General features: G+C 36.3%; 2 protein-coding genes across 3 annotated transcripts; both read right to left on the reverse strand.

Annotated features, from left to right (window-relative positions):
• Positions 1 to 3575: 3575 nt before the first annotated feature.
• On the reverse strand, positions 3576 to 10083 carry LOC110732329. Its single transcript, XM_021912252.1, has 6 exons — positions 9632 to 10083; positions 6173 to 6335; positions 5817 to 5993; positions 5628 to 5711; positions 4503 to 4584; positions 3576 to 4399 (listed from the first exon to the last, which is right to left on the reverse strand). The coding sequence occupies exons 1-6, from the start codon at positions 9961 to 9963 to the stop codon at positions 3951 to 3953; spliced, it is 1287 nt and encodes a 428-aa protein (XP_021767944.1). The 5' UTR covers positions 9964 to 10083; the 3' UTR covers positions 3576 to 3950.
• A 3748-nt stretch (positions 10084 to 13831) lies between these two features.
• Positions 13832 to 20640, reverse strand: LOC110732330 (beta-1,6-galactosyltransferase GALT31A-like). 2 transcript variants are annotated; one of them, XM_021912254.1, is made up of 11 exons: positions 19984 to 20640; positions 17145 to 17244; positions 16992 to 17053; positions 16687 to 16898; positions 16537 to 16600; positions 16359 to 16431; positions 15576 to 15696; positions 15401 to 15488; positions 15198 to 15323; positions 14998 to 15107; positions 13832 to 14209 (listed from the first exon to the last, which is right to left on the reverse strand). In XM_021912254.1, exons 1-11 carry the CDS (start codon positions 20085 to 20087, stop codon positions 14061 to 14063), a joined length of 1209 nt encoding a protein of 402 aa, XP_021767946.1. In that variant the 5' UTR covers positions 20088 to 20640; the 3' UTR covers positions 13832 to 14060. The 2 variants fall into 2 exon arrangements, with proteins under 2 accessions (XP_021767946.1, XP_021767945.1); XM_021912253.1 differs by having other exon boundaries at positions 16992 to 17567.

A 20640-nucleotide genomic window follows, 5' to 3' on the forward strand; every position in this document is an offset into this window, starting at 1 on the left:
GGCTCTATAGAAATCCTTAGGGTTGTAAAACTTGAAGGCTTCTGCTGCAACTGGGTCTACAGTAGCTAAGATGACCATAGCATCATTGTAATCAGCTTCATTGTAAGCTTTGTCATAGTTCCAAAACATAAGTTTCATGTCATCACCCTTGAAATTCTTGTGCCAATGAGCAAAAATGTGTCTTGCACAATGTTTATGCTCTGCATTTGGCAGCGTAACTAAGACTCCTGCTAAGATAGACTAAAACAAAGCATTCACAGCATACAGTTACACATTCATACAACTAAACAAGCACAAAAAAAAAAATGTAAGTAAAAAAATTATAGTAAAAAGAGCAGTGTAGTTACCTGATGCTCATCTGAAACAATGACAGTTCCAGCACCATCACCAAGTTCAAGGCTCTTCTTCAAGTTGTTCAAAAACCACTCCCATGACTTGCTGTTCTCACCCTTTACAACAACCCAGGCAATGGGGTACATCTGATCATTGCCATCTCTCCCAACTGCTGACATCAACTGCCCTTCCAAAAAAGTCTTCAAGAAACATGCATCCACACACATCATTTTCCTACAACCTTCCTTCCAACCCTTCTGCACTCCTTCATAACACACATACAGCCTTCGAAAGATTTCAGGGGGTTTCTACAACCTTCCTTCCAACCCTTCTGCACTCCTTCATAACACACATACAGCCTTCGAAAGATTTCAGGGGGTTTCTTCTTCTCCATGTAAGTTACTAAGTCCAAGTGTGTGTGGACTTGTCTTTTTCAATGCTTCTAAATACCTCCCAACTTTCCCATAATATTCTCTCATAGAACCATGAAGCTTTTTATGGGCATAATACTTCACTTTATAAGCAAAATCTCTCTTAACAATCACCCTGTAAGCCCTCCTAACAGTCTCAATAATTTCCTTAACAGGCCAATGTGGTCTAGCCTTGAACACATCAAGCAACTGCTCAGTCAACCATGTGCATTTCAATTGCTTGTTTTTCTCCACATTTCTTAAGCAAGTATGGTCCTCCATGACTATCTTAAGTACAAATGAACCCCTCCTAGAATCCCAGGAAGCATACAACCTAAATGGACACCCTTCTAAACACCTCACAATAATTCTTTGCTGCTTAGGCCTGTTTCCTAACACAATGGATAAGTTCCCGCCTTGAAAGACTGCATACTTAGCCACAACCTCCTTAAATGCTACTCTATTACCAAATCTCTGTCCCACCATCCACTGAAATACTTTGAAGTCTATGTCAACCCCTACCAACAATTCCCTCCTAATTCTTCTTTCCTCAATTGTTTCCTCATCCTCACTTCCCCTAGGTGCATGAATTTCATCCTCTGACTCCTCATATTCAGACACAATAACCCCCTTCCCACTACTTTCCACTAACTTGCCCCCTTCCTGTTATGCAGTAAGTTTTCCCTTACCAGCTTCTTCTTGAAGTTTCTGCGCTAATTCATCTACATAAAAATTAAAACCCCTAACTCTCTCCCTGGCTTCCTCATGCTCATCATCACTGGTGTCTAAATCATTCACCTTCAGGGTCGTTTAACAGCTCAATGTCATTAGTCTCACCATTTGCCTCACTAGATCCAAAGTTTGCCCCATAAATTTCATAGTCACAAAGCCAGTCCTCTTCTTCACAATCAACTAGTTTATCCTTATGCAAATAGTCTTCCTCACACTCTTCCTCATAATCAGAATCCCACTGGTACTCATTTTCCACTACAAAATCCTCATCTTTCTCATCATCACCATCATCATCTACACCATTCAACAGGGTGTCTATGGGGATAGGATTGTTTGGTCTGTGTTCCTCCCAATCATAATCATCAGGAACAGCAGACCTGATAAATTTGGATGGAGTTTCGGATGTGTTTGTAGGTTGAAATTGGGGATCTGGTTTTTGAATAGGGTTTTCTGGTGTATGAGATGTGAATGGGTAGATACACAGGAAACAAGACTAGATTTAGGAGCTGCGTGTACTTCTTTGTTTGCTGTTGGAGTGGGGACCAACTTAGTTGTTGTTGTTTCTTTATTCAGACCAGGGAAAGGAATCTTATCTCCCATTGCACTTGATTCCTAGGTCAATGTACTAGGCCTCTTAGGAGTCAATTTTTTGGGCCTATTGGACTTGGTTGACTTCAGTCTAGGGGTCAAATTGGGCTGGCTTATTGTAGTGGATCCAGTTTGGGATTGTTGGACATGGACTAAGAAATCAGGCTCAACACCATCATGCACCACATACAAATCTAGTGTTCTGCTGTTCAAAATGAGTCCAGCCATTGTTCTGAACTCAGCATCATCACACACATTCCTCAACCCTTCACACCATTAGGGTTTTGCGATTTACCTTATTGAAAGCAATATGCAATTCCTCTAGCCAATTTCTCTTCCGCATACATAGATACAACCTTTGGGGACCTTCGAATTCAAGGAAGAAAAGGGAAAGATGGAGTTTTTGAAGCTTTGGTAAGTTTAAAAATGGCATTTTTTTTTTCAGGAAAAATTCGTTAAAGAAGAAGAGGATTTCGAGAAAGGTAATAAAGTTTTGGGAGGGAAAACAAAGAGGTTAACCTGTTTATCAGGTCACCCGTAAAATGGATCTGTTGGTAAAGATGGGGTATAAAGGTTGGATTTTTGTGGAATAAACTTAAGGTTGGATTTTTTTAGAGAAGACAGTGCAAAGGTTGGATTTTTAATTTCCATTTTTCCTATGATAGATATATGACTTTCTTGGGAAAAAAATAATCAATGAAAATCCTTAGAAGTTTCACTTCGTGATTGAAGACATTAAATTATAAACATGCAATAACATCACCATACATCATGTGCATCAAGAAGCAAATAGGGCTACTAACATTCTACTAGACCTACCCTATCCGGGCTTTGACAATAAGAAATATTTACTTAATTGTATAAGTCTTATCCTTGTAGATATAAATAGGATGAGAAGACAGTAAAGGTTACTGATTCTGTAGGATTCGATTTATTCACCTAAACTTAATTAAAAATAACTTACAAGATCTAATTAGATCGAATTTTAACCTTGAACCTAATTGGCGATCTACCCTGTTTAGACATTATTAGCCTTAAAACATATTTTCAAAGTAAATATAACACACCGTCATATTTTATTACAAAAAATTAGTAAAATTTCTACTCGTAATTCAAAAGATTTCACCTTATATAATTCAAGAGCACTAACACAAGTAAATTATTTTATCACCATCTCATCAAATTAGCATTCCCCTAACCCCAACACTGTCATATTTTATTACAAAAAATTAGTAAAATTTTTACTCGTAATTCAAAAGATTTCACCTTATAATTCAAGAGCAGTGAAACAAGTAAATTATTTTATCACCAGCTCATCAAATTAGCATTCCCCTAACCCCCCAAAAAAAAAAAAAAAAAAAAAAAAAAAAAATCTAAAACAATTTTCATTCAGGGTGGGTCAAGGTGATATTGGACAACCTTCCTCTATGAATACGATGATATATTCCGAATGACTTATGATACAATGTGTTATGATCTTGTGCTGCTTCACAATAATTATAATATAAACTATAAAGTGAATACAAAGCCTTTTTATTTAGTTTGCAGTAATCTAATCGCTAATGTTTAAAGTTAGGAATAGACAGCTGAAAGAAAATCATATAATAAGGGTATGTGAACTGTGAAGACATATGATGTTGTACAAATTTTAAGGACTAATAAATTAATAGATGAAAAATAATCCCAACTCCCCCTCCCCCCAAAAAAGAGAAAAAAAAAAAAAAAAAAGAGCCCAATCATTTTCCCGTTTATAATACAAGGAGCAGCCTTCTCAACTCACAGGGCCACGGTCATGGCCATCAACCTTCCTTCAATTCCCATCGAGAGGAGGGGAATGCTCCGAATGCAAGCAAATGGTTCTTGCGACCTTTTCATGAGCAACCCAAGTCATGTCTTCCGCCCCATTCTTGCAAATTTTCTGGCCACTCCAAATATCACTGCTTTGGTCAAGAGCCCTCTGTCAATAGTGCATGCAAGTGCAATAGCCCCACCAACTATGAAAGCTCTACGTATGGCTATCCCTGATTTCTCCGAAGAGTTTGTATCTGTGTCATGATTTTCAATTGGCAAATCACCAGTTGCAGCCTCCAATGCCTTGAGGTAATCTATACTTACTCGAGTATTAGAATGAGCCATCAAAGCACAATGAGAAAGTGGCCCTCCAGACAATCTCTCTTTTTGGTATGTGCGCAAGCCAGGGTCTATCTTCTTAACTGCATTCCACATACCCTGCTTGATTCCAAGTTTTGCAATCTCCCAAGGTATACCCATATCTTCATGATGGAAAAGTATTACCTCACATGCAGTCAGCTGGCCTTCCTTTTTTTGAGATTCAGCTGGTTCATATTCATATGATTTATAGTTCAGTATTCCCTTACAAGGCCATCACAATAACTTAACTACTGCTAATAATAAACATGAGTGGCTAAACTTAAGTACCTGCACGAATGCACCAACTTGAATAATAAAGATCAACACGCCTTGGTTTATCTCGTCTAGTCAGAGAGGGAAAAGGCACACCCTGTAACAAACAGAAAAGGAGATGATTGGTCAGTTAATTCAGCTATACATGTTTGAACAATAACAGCTTATTTGGTACTCCTTATCATATGATATCCACACCAATGTCATTGTTATGCAAAAACCTGTACACTGCCAGTTCTAATAAGCAAAGGGAATTTTACGAAATTGGCCTGATGCAACTCTCAGATGTAACTCATGATAGTCCACAAGTGTGAGCAACCAAGGTTGACCAAAGGAATAATAAAAAAGATACTACTCCAGGAAACCTTCACTAGATATGCAACAAGGTAATCTACACATGCACTTGCACAACACCCCCCGTCCCCCTAGTCCCTACTTATTCATCCACAACCATTCAAAGATCCAATGGTAGTAATTGGTTAATTACCAAGAAGCAAGGGAGCACAATCAAACCCCAATCCAAAAGGATTTTCATTTGAAAAAACTTAAAACTTCCATAAAGAGTGCTATTGCGGAGGTAGATGCAGCTTACAACTTTCTCATTTCTTGTCACTAGTGGAGAGCAAAGGGCAAAGGTTTCCACTGATGTCATCGATTCTAGGGAAGGTCCTGAAATCTAGACTTCTAGAATTCAGTCACTTCTGAAACACATTACGACAATGTGTTTTGGGGCTGCTCATGGAGCTTGAAACCGATCACGCTTCTTGCCACTAAATGGGTATGACTCATATGAGCTATGAAGTTGTAGTTCAAAACTTCAAATTGCCAGAGGTCTAAACTTCAACATCTTCTAATGTTCAAACATCTTGAACTTTGGCACCACTCTGCATCTATGTTTGAGCTTTGGCTGATAGATCTATTGATCTACGAATCTATAACGTTGTTTTGAGCTCTGTCTGTACATAGATTTTATAAGCTTCACCTCTAGGTGTTGTAAGTTCAAGCTCCTTGGAGTTTTGAGCTTCAGCTCTAGAATGTATCAAGTTCATGCTACTATATAGATTTCCCATATTTTTGCAAAAAAAAAAAAAGCATAACAAATTGGAGGCATAGTCAAAAGCTCATAAAAGCAAATGTTACCTTTGTGACGCAATAATAAGAGCCTCCAGATTCCCAGATCCGGCGACCAATTACATACTCTCTGTCGCTGCAGAAGAATGGAAACTGCAAGGACCATAAATTATGAACATGAACAACAGAAAAACACAAACGCTTAATCTAGAAAGAAAGAGGAGGAATTATAAAAGAAGTGAGGATGCCAAAATATACCTTGCGTACCCACTGCACTATCATGGTGCCGGTAGACTGAAACTCCTCCAATACAGCATGATGTATGAGCATATCATCCCATTTGGATCGAAATTCATCGTCCCAGAAAAAATCTCTCACCATCTCTGGAGTAGCATCTTCAAAGACAGTTCTACTACGATACTGTGGAGGACCAGTCTGTAAAATAAACCATGCAAAGGTTAGTTACTACTTTTAAATACACAGAGAATCAGACTGCCAATCAAAAATTCCAAATTAATATTTGAATAAAACAACAAAGCATGCTCAAGTGGTAGTAATTAACTAACAAGTCTAACATAACATGACAAATACAAAAAAAAATAAGGGAAACTAACCGGGGGATCTCTGCGCCAAGCTTGGTAGGTCATAGTTGGAGTAGAACGATCCATCATATGAATCCAAGTAGGTCCTCCATCTTGCACTTCAACCAATTGATACAAATGCCTCAAATCAGCTTCATTGACAGCAGAGGCCACATGTCTCTCATGATTTGACAAACTGAAACATGAATTATAACCCAAAATATTTGGCAGATCATGGAGGAGAGCAAGAAAGCACTTGCAGAAATGATATCATTCTACCAAACTCTCTCATTAGATGTATAACCCAAGAACCAATTAAAAGATATATAGCAAGACAGCCATTAGCATCTTCATCTTTGGTCTCCCAAAGCCAAAAAACCTTCCTTGGACTGGCTACCACTTAACTTTTTCTAATATCTATTCATCAAAATGAATCTTACCATGTTAACTAAACCCAGACTGAATATATCATATATGTCACCGTCACCACCCCTCCCCCCCCCCCCCCCCCCCCCACACACACACAAAAAAAAAAAAATTCAAAAAATCAAACTCAAGATACAAGCCAAAAGAGACTCGTATATTAAATTTCAGATACAGGACAGTCTGAAGAAATATACAGTCAAATTGACATGATAAACAGATAACTAACCATGTAGAAGTGATTGCCAATCATACTTCACTGGCAATACTAGATCCTCTGTGTCCCATACATTTAGGTTAATATATGAACAGCTATATATACCTTTTTTTTAATAGGTAAGCATAACTCTGATGGCCCCTAACTGATCTAAACAAGCAAACATTTTATACACCGTATTATAAGCAACCAAATTACTTTAATGTTATACTTTATCTATTCCTTCTTTGTTGCAACCTTTTGACTTTCACACTTGCCAAATGCACAACTATGACCACTAATTCCTTTAATGGTCCATTGGAAAAAAGTTCCATATTTTGCAGAGACAAAAAAGCATCTCTTACATTGGGGTATTTGTAATACATGAATTCTCAATACAAACTAAATAAAATAAGAATAAAAAAAAGTTGATAAAAGGAAAAGTAGGAAACAAAGAGGAATAAAAGGAAAAAAAAAAACTAAATTGTTTAACGATTTCTTAGAACAAAAACCTTATAAACTAAAAACTACTCTCCTTTTGATACATTCTCACCAAAGTCGTTTTCATAGTTAGTTCCTTGTAATAAGCTACATCGCTGCCTAATATCAACAGGAACAGGAAACAGAAATACAATTTAGTTTTGCCCTCTTTAAAAGAGATTAAGTGTTGTGGTCTAATTATATTAAGTCAAGTCTGTTGTGAAACTTTATGGTATGTGCTCTTTGTCTTATTTTAACAAGAGCAACTAATAAGTTCTTGAAATAAGGAGAACAGAACGCGCCCGCGCGCGGGGGGTTGGGGGGGGGGGGGTGGGGGTGGCATTAGAGTTGGTAGTAATTTATCATCAAGTATTAACATCTACATTAACAAATTCCCAACTCATTTACAAGGTCAATTAAAATGTTCAAACAACAGCTAATTTACCAGAGGTATATTATTAACTCCAACTTCCCCTTATAACATATGGGATATATAATACCCAGCAACAACTAGGTACATTAATATGTTTCAGGCATCAAATGTACCCAAAAATTTATCGATTGTGGTAAAGCCAACGTGTGAGTTACCCATCTAATTCTCTTAACATTCTAAAAAGGTAACAATGACAACAAAAATCATAGCCTTATTCCCAAAAGAACGGGGTTGGCTCCATAAACCAAGAATTTATCACTTCCCTTTTTTACGTATATTTTTTTTTCCCCTTTCCTATCTAGTGCTACATGTTCCTGCAAACCTACTTTCTCAAAGTCATTCTTATCTCCCTTTATCCAAGTCATCTTGGGCCTTCTTCAAGTACTTTTTAAATCTCCGATATCTCAATTCACAACCTTCCTTACCAGTGAATCATGTAGTCAACATCACTAATGCCAAATACAGCTATACAAGATAGCTGATTCTCCCTCATCTTATCCTCAATATTCATAACTCCACATTTCCTCAAATATTAGAGTCATGTATCTCTCAAATTGTTCCCACACATCCATCTCAACATATGCATATCTATAACACTCGTTTTCTTAACATGCTATTTCCTAAATGCATAACATTTGGACTCGCATAACAATGCAAGTCTAATTGCCTCCTACAGAATTCTTTTCAACCTTTACGCACACTATGATCAGGTTGATCACATAATAACTTAGTTGTAGTTGCCGGTCATTGCTCTCCACTTGACCCACCCAAACTTAACCTCTATGAGTTACATCCTAATCAATCCTGAAAAACATTCATTAATAGCCGTAATAGGTAAAATCTAACATCTAAAGTCACAACATCTTCAATTCACCCTCTCCATGTACTCAGTTTTACCATAACTTACTCTAAACCCTAGTGATTCTAACTTTTTCCTCCATCACTGATCAACTAACAAAACACCATCCGCAAATAGAAAATACCACTGTATATCATCTTGGATAGACCTTGTGCCTTCATCTGCAAGTAGCAAATACCATTGTATTTTCCTCAACATTGAAGGGTTTCCAAATGGTAAATAGGTGTAACTGTGTAAGTGGGGATGAACATTTGGACTCACTATGTCTCCATTAGTTCCAACCTTGTCAACCATGTTGGGATCCAAATTCAATACTTCATTTGTTCGTTTTTAGTTGGGATCCAAAAAAAGTTATATATTACGATAGTGTTTATTGAGACCAATTCAAAAAGATCCCGCATGAATATGTTTTTTCTTACCTATTATTCACAAAAGACGATCGAAGGAGGGGTGGTAAATAGTGTAAAAGTCAAAGCGGGACAAGTAAAAAAGAACGGATGAAGTAAGATATTAGATATAGCCTCCAACAAAGCGGAACATAAGTACATGTACATTAAGTATTGGACAAAGAATGGAATGAAACATGCTAGTGTTACTCAATTTCACATAGAATGATCTATATACACTTCTCAATCATAATAAGCTCAATAGCTTCAATTTTCAGCCAACCTTCGAATCCAACACAAACATCAATTTTCTTCAATTTTGCCCATCAAAACAAACCTTAATCAATTTCCCATTGATTCAAAACTGCTCCTAATTCCACAATATTCTTAAGCCCATGAACAGGTTCAATATCCAAACATCTAGTCAAATTCAAACCCCCAATCAATCATAGCGCATATGCTTTCATTCCACTATAATCCTACCAGAATTTAGGTGCATAAGAATTACATGATACCTATAGCATTACACATACCAACTTAAACATAAAATCATCTAAATACCCATATGATGCAATGAACTAAATTAAACTACCCATTTGGATAATCAAACAGCAAACTACCAATCTAAAAGCCAAACAAACTTTTGATCAAAACAGCCTAACATAATACAATACAATTGCATACTAATAAATTAATTAAAAAAAGAAATACCAACCTTGAATTAGACTTCAAAATGCTATTTTGCTCATCATCCAAGTTGCCATTAGACACAGTCTGAGACAAGAATCTGGGAACCAGTGATTTCAAATATATTAAACTGTAATTTGAATTAAAACCCTTATCATCACTTGGAGAAGATGAAGAAGAAGATTGCTTTTGAGCTACACCACCACCAAAAATGGCCCAATTGGGCCTCCAAGCCCAACCCACAACAACACCCACAAAAACAGCAATCCAAAGAGGTACAGTCAACAACATCAGCTCCAACAACATATCCCAGATACTGGGACTCTTTAAAACTTCCAATAATAATGAAATCACAATCATTTTCCCCTAAATTTAGATAAACCCTCGATTCAATTTGATCTGGGTTGAATCGAGGGTTTTTGGGTATGAGAAGAAGGGAGAGAATTCAGGATAAACCCCCCAAAAAAAAAAATTAAATTGAATGATAATTGAATAAATTGTAGGAAGAAGACAAAAAGGGTAAAGTCAGAATCAGAAAGAAACACAGAAATGAGAAGTAAAAAGTGGATAAGGATTGGAGATAAGTGCCAGCTTAAGAGCTCAAGCTGTGGTAGTTACTTAGACCACAGATTTTCGGATTTTTTGTAGGACCTTCTTTTTATTTGATGAGTTTATGATCAATAAGTTTAAATAAGGGATATCGAATATGCTACGTTCTAATTATTTTATACCCTTAAATAAACGTTATAGATTAATTATATTTTGATACCAAATTTTACTATTTTAGGTGAGAATGAAATGAACAAAACTACAAAAACTAAATCTATTATAGATTAAATGATTAATCATGTATGACATTCAAAGTTGATAAGGCAACTTAGATTAAAAAAAAAAAAAAAAATCAAATTAATGAAGTGTATGAAGGATTAATGATATTTGAAATTGAAAACAATATAATTGTACATAGTATATTTAGTGTATTTTAGGATATCAAACAACAATATATATATTTTTTTTGTTTATCTATTTTAACTAAATGAGGTTACATAAACCAAGAAAGAAGCAGAAAAATAAAAGCAAGAAAACAGAAGCAAAAGGAAAACAAAGCAAAAAAGCCTAAGTAGCTAGCTAAGGAGGAATTAGACGAGGCATAGCCATATCCCTAATATCCTCTTCTAAAATACGACTAAGCTCTGTAGGAGCATTATTAAAGAAAACTAGTTGAGAGTCTTGAATGACTCCGCAGTTGGTCAACCAATCCGCTGTTCGATTGCCTTCTCGAAACACATATATAACTTTAACCTCCCATCAATCATCATTTAGTAGCTTCTGGCAGAACTTGATGTCTTGCACACATTCTCCTCGCATTACATTTTGTCTCTGAAGTGCTTGAACGCAGGCTGCAATATCCATTTGAACTTCCAGCTTCTCACTTTGCAGATTGCGGGCTAATTCAAGGCCTATAGTGAGAGCAAGAACCTCTGCTCTAAAAGCAGAACAATAGCCAAAATTAAACGCGAAGGCCGTGACCAGATTGCCCATGTAATCTCTAATTATTGCTCCACCACCTGCCGGACCTAGATTGCCTTTGGCTGCTCCGTCACAATTAATGACATACCAGCCATAGGGAGGTGCATGCCAAGTGATGTTGGCTGGGACTATGTATTTTTTCCTTGAATTTACATCTCCTAACGCATCCCAAATTGCCCTTCGAGCCACATCATATCTCACTTGCAAGAAGCCTACAAAATCAATAGGCATTCCATCACGTCGATTAAAGATATAACAATTCCTCCACCTCCAAATCCACCACACACAAATGCAAAAGTAAGTAGCCCAAGACTCTTCATTGACTGGATCTAAGTCTCTAGCATTCTCGGTAATCCACTCCTTGAGGCTTCCTTGATAGAATTTATTCATGGTGTTGCTATCTACTGTCTTTCGCCACACCACTCTTGCTGCTGGACAATCTCTCAAAATATGAAGAGTAGATTCCTCATGAGCCCCACATATATAGCACTTAGGACTATCTGTAAGCTTGCGCTTAAACCGGTTAAGGTTGCTTAGTACACGGTCATGGCAGGCTAGCCATAAAAAAGCCCTTATTCTTTGTTGAACCGGGGCTAACCACACTACATCCCAACAATCTTCATCCAAAACGTCAGTGTGATGCTTCATGATGCTTATAGCCGATTTTGTAGTGAACTTACCCTTGTCACCCTCTTTCCAGTATACTAAATCACCACAATTCGGATCAAGTCTCACCTCGTACAATACTAAATCACCACAATGCCACTCCAAACATTCAACATCCCTGCTTTAGGCTCGAACATATCCACATCGCATCGACCTTTGCAATATTTTGCTCTTAAGACCCAAGACCAAAGAGCATTTGGTTCCGATAGCATTCTCCATCCCAATTTGGTGAGAAACGCGGCATTTGCTTATTTTGCCGAAAAAATTCAAACCCCTCCTTTCTCCTTGGGACGTTGTAATACTTCCCAAGAAAGAAGATGTATCCCACGCTTCTCATCATGCCCTCCCCAAATAAATTTTCGAGTCTTTTTATCTATCTCTTCACAAATAGATCTTGGGATCTTTGCAGACTGCATCGAGTATAATAAACCCCCGACTTTGATAAACTAACTTTTTGTCCTGAGGCTCGACAAAACCTCTCAATACTGCATTGCTCAATTTGAGCTTGTTCAACACTAGTCTCGGCATCGGCAAAAAGTATGATGTCATCCGCAAAAAATAAATTTGAAAGAATTGGACCATCGCGACTAGCTCGTACCAGTTTCCATAAAAGATGATATACATAAATGTCAAATCTTATATGCAACAATCATATAGTTTTATTTGATCAGATTTAATACTGTACTCAATATGTATTTCATAGTTGCTGGTTAGATGTCATATAAGTTCCAATTATTGATTTTTTTTTTTTAATGTTTAAGTATAAAGTTGGTTGAATTGATTAAGAATCTGTCATAACTTTATTAGTTGGTTGATACTTGAAGCATTATATAGAATTCCTCTCAATTTGATAATGATGCTGTGATCACCTACACTAATCGGACACTTGTATAACGTTATTCAAAGTGCATAAATGTTTCAATAATGTAATTACTGTATTTTAATTATTTTATGAACTTTATGAGATTATGCCCATTTAAACTTTGTTGATAATATTAAGTTGTAATTTTTCTACTTTGGATCTATCATAGGGAAAGAAAAAGCAATAATGTACACGAAATTCATTATATATTGGCATCAACCATCAATGCTTCACCTAATAGATTAGCATGCTTATATATGTTCAAGTTTTGTAAGTGAATTGGTTATTGGTACGTACACGTGTACAATATTCAATAATGCTAATGATTAATAGAGTAAGCAAAAGTAATTATTGGAGGAAATGCATAACGAAGAGTAGTGGGTGATTTGAATGAGACAAAGATAGACGGCCATGAGTGATTATAGAGCATAATGAATTGTGATTAATGAATGAGTGTGATTAATGAATTGTGATGAAATCATTATTTGGTCTTGGAATCACATTACATGCAATTGAATTGAAAGTCTTTTTTATGAATTTTAACTAAAACATCAAAAATTTGGAAGAAAGACATGTGAAATTATTATTTTTAATTAGTATTACTTGTTGCTTGTGCATTACCCAAAATTTTCTTTTGTACATATAGTTCGATCAATAAATTAGACAAAATAATACTTTGTACTCCCTTAGTCCCTTTTTGTTTGTCCCAATTTCTTTTTAAACCGTCCCTTAAAGATTGCTCCATACTATTAATACAGGAACCACTACTTTACTCTCACAAAAATACTTTAGATCCCACTACTTTTCTCTCTAATTTATTCCCCTTAACCAAAACTTAATAAAGTAATATTTCTACGGGGCAAACTATTAGGGAGGGAAGGAGTATGGTGTTTTGGTGTAGCCAAGAACATAACCAGCATACGTACTCCTTTGCAACTTTTGACTACTTTTCTCTCTAATTTATTCCCCTTAACCAAAACTTAATAAAGTAATATTTCTACGGGGCAAACTATTAGGGAGGGAAGGAGTATGGTGTTTTGGTGTAGCCAAGAACATAACCAGCATACGTACTCCTTTGCAACTTTTGACTTTTTCCGCAGCGCTAGGCCACTAATTGTAATCTTCCCAAACTTGAAATGTACAAACTTATTGAGGACCTGTGATGGCTGTGAATACTCAAAGCTCACATCTTTCATTGATCTATCTATATTCGTTAGACTATGACACAAGAACTGATAGCAGACCAATAAATTGAATGATACAGTTGAGCCAATACCAGACAACCAATTGGCCATACAAAAAATTGGGCAGATGATAGTTTGCTTAGCAGACAAAAACCAGGGAGAAAACTATCACACCCTGTCCACCACCCCGGCAAAAATGAGTATGAACACCGGCTTCAGAAACTAGCATGCCATATAGCTCCATCACCTTCTCCACACCGTTGGTGAATTTCCTCCATTCTCTCAACTGATCTACATAGGCCACTGCATCTCCAGTCAAATGATGCAGCGCAAGGGTTTCCTGCCTGTGCCTTCCATTCACAATCTGCACAATTGCACAAACATGACAAGGGACTAAGACAAAATGATGACTATTGGGGTGAAAGAGAAGGAGACAATATAATTCACACTGATTTGGTTTGAAAAGAGTAGGGCAATTTATTAAGCAAAACCATCAGTCTTTAGAAAGTATCAGACCCAATCATATTTTTTAATTATCTTGCAGCCGAATAATTTGCTAGTAATAGATGCACTTGTCCCCTTTCAATCAAACCATGAAGACAATTTATGTCACAAATTAAACAGAAAAACTGTAATAAAACTCATCTAGAAAAGAACGATGAACCAATGATGCCCAATGAGTAACTAGGTCTGCTAACTGTCTCTTCCTTTTCAAAAGTTGACATCAGATCGAGACACACACCTATATGAATGCTTGACCATAACCACTAAAGGCCAACAGAATACTTGATACAAATAAGGGTTGAACAAAATTACGTTTTTGACCTTTGGTAAAGTACCTCTACTATGAATCACTGCCTATTTGAGCATGTGCCAAGTGACATTGGCACACAACACTAGAGATATTCTAATAAGGTCTTTACTGGTCATGCTACTCCAAAAGGATCAACAAAAATAAGCAACCAAAGAAAATGATTGCTTTAACACTTGAACAAAATAGTAGTACACCCAAAGCTCACACGAACTAGTCTGTCACTAAGCTAAAACATTGTGCAACTCAAGCCCATGTGATCCTCTAACTTTCACAAAAGAGGGACCAAAAGAGAGTGAGCAATGTAAAAACAACACATGGGTGCATTGACAACATCTTACCAAGAGGGGTTCCACAGCAGAGGCTTCTATCATCAATATGATTGACATCAAGACCGATCAGCCAAGAACCAAGTGACACATCCTCATTGGCATATCTGTGTAGTACATCCCTAAAACATAAAAAAAAAAAATAACTAATTGAAAATCTGTCACCTACACTCTACACAAAATAGAGAGAAGATAAAAATAAAAGAACCCACTTATTTACTGAAATATAGGTGGCTAAGTCTTTTGAAATTGCATATATTTGGCCTGAGGCGTGTCTGAAATATTTGTTCCCTTCTTCGCCAAACTTCCAGAACTCTGGTTCATGGTACTTGACCCCCCTGCATAAAGCAGCAGTAAACTCTCAGTCCAAGTTCTTCAAGAAACTAGGAGAGACAGAAACCTTAATTTTTCTCACTTTTGGGACAGGACAAATCCAGACTTCATACAGCCTATGTAAACATGGGGCTTTAACCTCTGGCGCACAAGTGCAGAAACCACCAAACCTGACACAAACAAGTTATATTATATCTTTACACATATATCCAATTATCCCAACAGATAGAATTTAGTGAATATATGGGGATACTAACCAAGATTTACATGCACATCATCATCGACTTTAACGTAGAAGTCAGCATCCCACTTTGCAACAGCTGTTGAAAAGTAAATTTTAGTTTTTGAGGACAATTCATGATATCCTTCTGCATGGTCCTGCAATATAGCAAATTTCCATTTAGATCTTCCAAACCATGGATAAGATATAATAGTGTTACCGCCAACATTACAAGAACATAGGGGAATATATCTTAGTATTCTTCTTTTAATTTGCAAATACTAAGTACTATATAGCATAGCAACCATAAGAGAAATACCAAATTACTTCATGAGGATGTTATATTCAGTGCATTGAAGTCTTTGTAGGTTTCAACAAGTTCTAGTCGAACCCCAAGGATGCCTATGAAATGCTATTCAGACAATCAAACGGCACAAAAAAAAATGAAAAGATTTTGCACGAGACCTGTGTGAAATATGTATTTAGAGACATAATGCGTCCCTAGATGGAGGTTAACTTTTTATTTTGGATAGGTTGTCAAGTTTTAAGGATAACTTTCAACATATTAACTGGACCATACAATAATAAATGCGAAATATGTCACTAACTCCTTGTCTCATAGAAATTTTGTACTCCGACAAGTGTGTACAAGATTGACTGTTTAAACTAGAGACTTAGCGTAAATATCAATCAATCAAAGCCTTAATCCCATAAGTGGGATCGCTACATGAACCAAAAGTGATTATTCCGTATAGTCATCCACTAAGCGTAAATAGCATGGATATAAATTCTGCATAATTTATCCACACGCCTCACTTACCAATCGAAAAAAATCTTTATATTGAGCTTCTTCTACGTCAAGGACCCGATCTAGAACTCCACCAGGGCTAGAACTGAAACAAGGATAATAATAACATATACATTCAAGCATGTATCTTACTAATATAGTAAAATATAACCAAGAGTCCTAGACAAGTAAATTTTGATTATAACTATACCTGTGTCCTATAACAAATCGCACGACAATACCGTTCTCTTTTTCCAACTTTTTTAACCGCTCACCTGTTGAAAAAAGCAAGAAATTTACAAGAATAAGACTTTTCCTAATGAAGGATTTGATGACTGACATAGTCAAAAGTCAAATGAACCTTGCGGCATCCAGGTTTCTCTTATTGAATTCCTGCGTTTTCTGCTGCTAAATGCAGTCATAATTCCCATAAAAAAGAAAATCTTGGGACGGTGCTTTTGTTGCTCAATTCCTTTTGTTGTAGTGGTTGGAGTTGACACTTCATCGTGAACTTTGGAAGCTCTTGCTGCAGCCAGCTGCATCTCTAAAGAGGACATGGACTTGTCCAGTTTCCTGTACATGTAGTAATGTTGTCAACAATGCATCAATACAAAAGAGAACTCTTGAATAGTATAGGAAGTCATCACAATTGCTGTAGAAAGTTACATGATTACGTTGTGCGTATGAGAAACTTGAGAAAAGATATCCCTGGCTTGTAAAGATGCTTCCTGTTCCTTTATGTGCAAAGGTAAAGTTACACACACACACATACAAAAAGGTTGGAGAAAATGCAGTGTTCATGTCATCAATTCAACTTGCCTTGTTCTCACAGTTTATTAGCGGTTGATTTTGTATCTCATTCTGCTTTGGCAGCAAAGACCTGCTTTCCACTGTTACTGATTCAGGAATTGCCTGGAACCTATGGATAAGTCAGCAGACATTTGAAGAAAATAGCTGGAGATACAAAGTCAGCTGACAAGTCTATAATTTATATGTGGTCAAAGGATATCATGGACAATGGCCTAGGAGGGCTAGGACCATACTAGTCTGTCTACTCAGGTGACTCCTTGGACAGAGACAGACCCAAAGTTCTACAGCATTAAAGATAGTACCAACAAGAAAATACGAGCGAACACAATTGGGCTGATTGACAAGGGAGTTTCATGTGCTTTCCTTAGACAGCCTGATCCCAAAAGCGGTGCAAGCTTTTTCAAACTCTCAAACACAAAAAGAGGTACAAGCCTGTTTTCCAATAAGAAAAAGAAGATATATATTAACAGATTTTTAACCCTCACAAAACGACAGACCATTCTAAGAGATGTCAAATTGTGAACACATAGATTTCTATTATTTGAGTTCCTCTTACTCTTATATGAATATTTACCTACTTCAATATCCCAAACCCAACATATCTCATGCCTAGGAATTTGAGTCGTTCCACACCGGCAGCATCACCCGCTGCCCCCACCAGTTTGTCACCCTCAGATTAACAAGACCTAAGAATCAACTACTGCCTGGCTCATTAATATATAACTCCTTCCACTTCCATGACTACACTGAAGTACTAATTGTGCGCCTATTGCTAATATTGCATACAAAATTACAAATAAATTAAGCCCACACACTCTGTCTTCCTTTCATAACTGAATTGATCAACAGGAGTCTCAATACATTTCAAGAGGATTTTTAAAAGTGGTTGGACGCATGAATAATGAATTACAAGCACAGATAAACTATGAGTGGGTGCGGATATGAAAACATAATTTTGATGACTCGGTAGAAAAACACAAGGCTATATTGGTTCTTAGTTTTATAGTGCACGCAAAAGAATGGAGAGGACTGTGAGGTTACTATTCTCCTGTGGCTAAAACGAATACAGTCAATCAGTTGCACAAAACTGGTAATCCTACCAGATGGATGAAAAAAAATAAAGCCATTCTGTGGCATTGTACTAGAAGATGTATGTATGGAACTTCTTCAAAGGTTACTTGGTCTAAGAGTTAATGTGGTGTCTCAAGATAGGGTCTTAACCAGACAGCACCCAGCATATCCTCTAAGGCTCTAAGGCTTTACCTCCAACCAGAAAAGTCTACAACTAAAAAATTCCCCAGACAATGATTAGCAAAGTATCTACAGCCTTTATGGCTTTATGTCAATGGATCATGCAATCCAAGAAAAAGTATTTCTTTTTTCAAGTAAATGGAAGGGAAACACCATTGTGGTAGTGTTGCTATGTATAGATTAAGAATTGTGATCTCATACAAGCCTCTCTTATCAGCAAGGGCCATTTGGATACTTTTAGATTAGGAATTAAAGAGGTCGGCTCAAAAGATTTTCATACCACAAAACCCATGATTTTAGCATGACAAATGCAAAGCCATTATAACTTCCCATGGTTCCTCAGTTTCTCACTTCAATCTAACAGCAACATGAAATCCTTTAACCGGAGCTACAACTTATCAAAGTCTCATTTGCCTCATTGGCAAGCTAGCTACTTCATCATTAATACTACAAATGGATTGCATTTACAATATATATGCTCACACAACCGTACATCCAACCACTACACACTTGCAAGAAGCAAAATGAGTTCTTGTACATGTTGCTGCAATTTCTGGACAATAAATTTGGATGTCTAGGATATTAACAGCTCAATACTGTCAAGTTTAATGGCATGTTGTCTAAAGTCTTATGTCCATAAACCAACCACATGCTTTTAAACCTTACTCGGCCACTTTCATATACCTCGAAACAAAAACAACTAGTTGCTGAACCAATAGCATAAATTGAATACAGAGCCATGTCTATTGCGGCCAATACAAGTTTTTCTGTAAGAGTGCGAAATTTTAGTACTAAACTGTCACGTAGAGCATGATATAATTTATACGAGCAAATTGATGCCTCATCATATTAACCATCATGAACAAGTAATTGATTTCGTCACCAAAGTTCTTACATTATAGTTTATACACATGATCCTTTTCTTTCAAACCTAAGACTTTTCATCACACATCCACTTTCCGCTTAAAGAGGGGTGTAAAGAGTTCATATAGTCATTTCAAGAGGATTAGTTACACTAGGGTCAAAATAGATAATTTTTTATCAAGGATTTTAGTTATTCTATTTTCCTAATGCATGCTAGTTTTCTATAATAACTTTTGCTATTTTGTAACTATGACAGAACAATTTTTTGCCTCCTTGATCTTACCATATTAAAGTCTATGTTAAAAATTTGCAACGTTAATTAAACTTATTAAACCTAACTCGTTAACACGTAATGGTCCAAACTTATCAGAACATATATTAGACAAAAGGTTAATCTACTCATATAATTCATTTTATTACTCAGAAACGAACACAACACTAAATTAATATAGATTTATTTTCCATTTCCAATATTTTGACAGGAAAAAACAGTAATCTAAATTTAGATTAGTTTAATCCACACCAAAATACATTATTAATGATTAATGAAGCTTCATTACGCTTCTAGAATCACGACATTCTACTGTACAACAATAATAAATCCAGTAAAATAAATCAAAGGACAAATATAGAAATGTAATCCTCAAACAAACAAAAAATCTACTAATTAAATCCTTCCTAATATAATTAAATAAAATTCCGAAATCGAGAAGAAAAAGAGAGAGAGTTTCACCTGTTGACGACAAGAACGCCGCATAAGAAGCTAGCGATGCAGAAGAAAGTGACGCATCGAGCAGAAACTCCATTACTAAACTTGTGAGGTTTAATGCCTCCCATTTACGTTGATTTTGTTTCGCAAAATTGTTAAATACATTCAAATTATGAAGAATTTTCCGCCATTAATGAAGATTTTGTTTAACAAATGCTCTATAAAATTGCCAGAAAACTTGGTAGAATTTAGAGAGAATATCGGATGAAACGTAGATCTAATAGAAATATGAAATAAACATAATGTTAATAGATTGTAACAATATGGTGATGAAATGCAGCCGAGAATAAGTGAATTGTTCCAAGTGTTATTATTGACGTATGAGTAGTGAGGAGTGGGTTGGGTCGATTTGTTTCTGTGTGCTATATAGACAGGGTTGGCTCCAATTATACGTTGTCCAACAATTTTTCAAATTTTAAATTTTTTTAAGGATGATTTTGGTGCAGTGGCCTGGACGTTTAATATGAGTTTATGTCTTTATAAGGTGAGCAAGCCTCGGATTATCACCTAATTAAACAAAATGTGTGAATTATGACAAATTTGCAATTAAATAATAAAAAATAAAAAAACTTTTATCAATCACTTTGATATTTTTGAAATACAATTAAGGGGGCATTTGGT

Source organism: Chenopodium quinoa, unplaced genomic scaffold (genome assembly GCF_001683475.1).
Source record: "Chenopodium quinoa cultivar QQ74 unplaced genomic scaffold, ASM168347v1, whole genome shotgun sequence".
NCBI classification, from domain to species: Eukaryota; Viridiplantae; Streptophyta; class Magnoliopsida; order Caryophyllales; family Amaranthaceae; genus Chenopodium; species Chenopodium quinoa.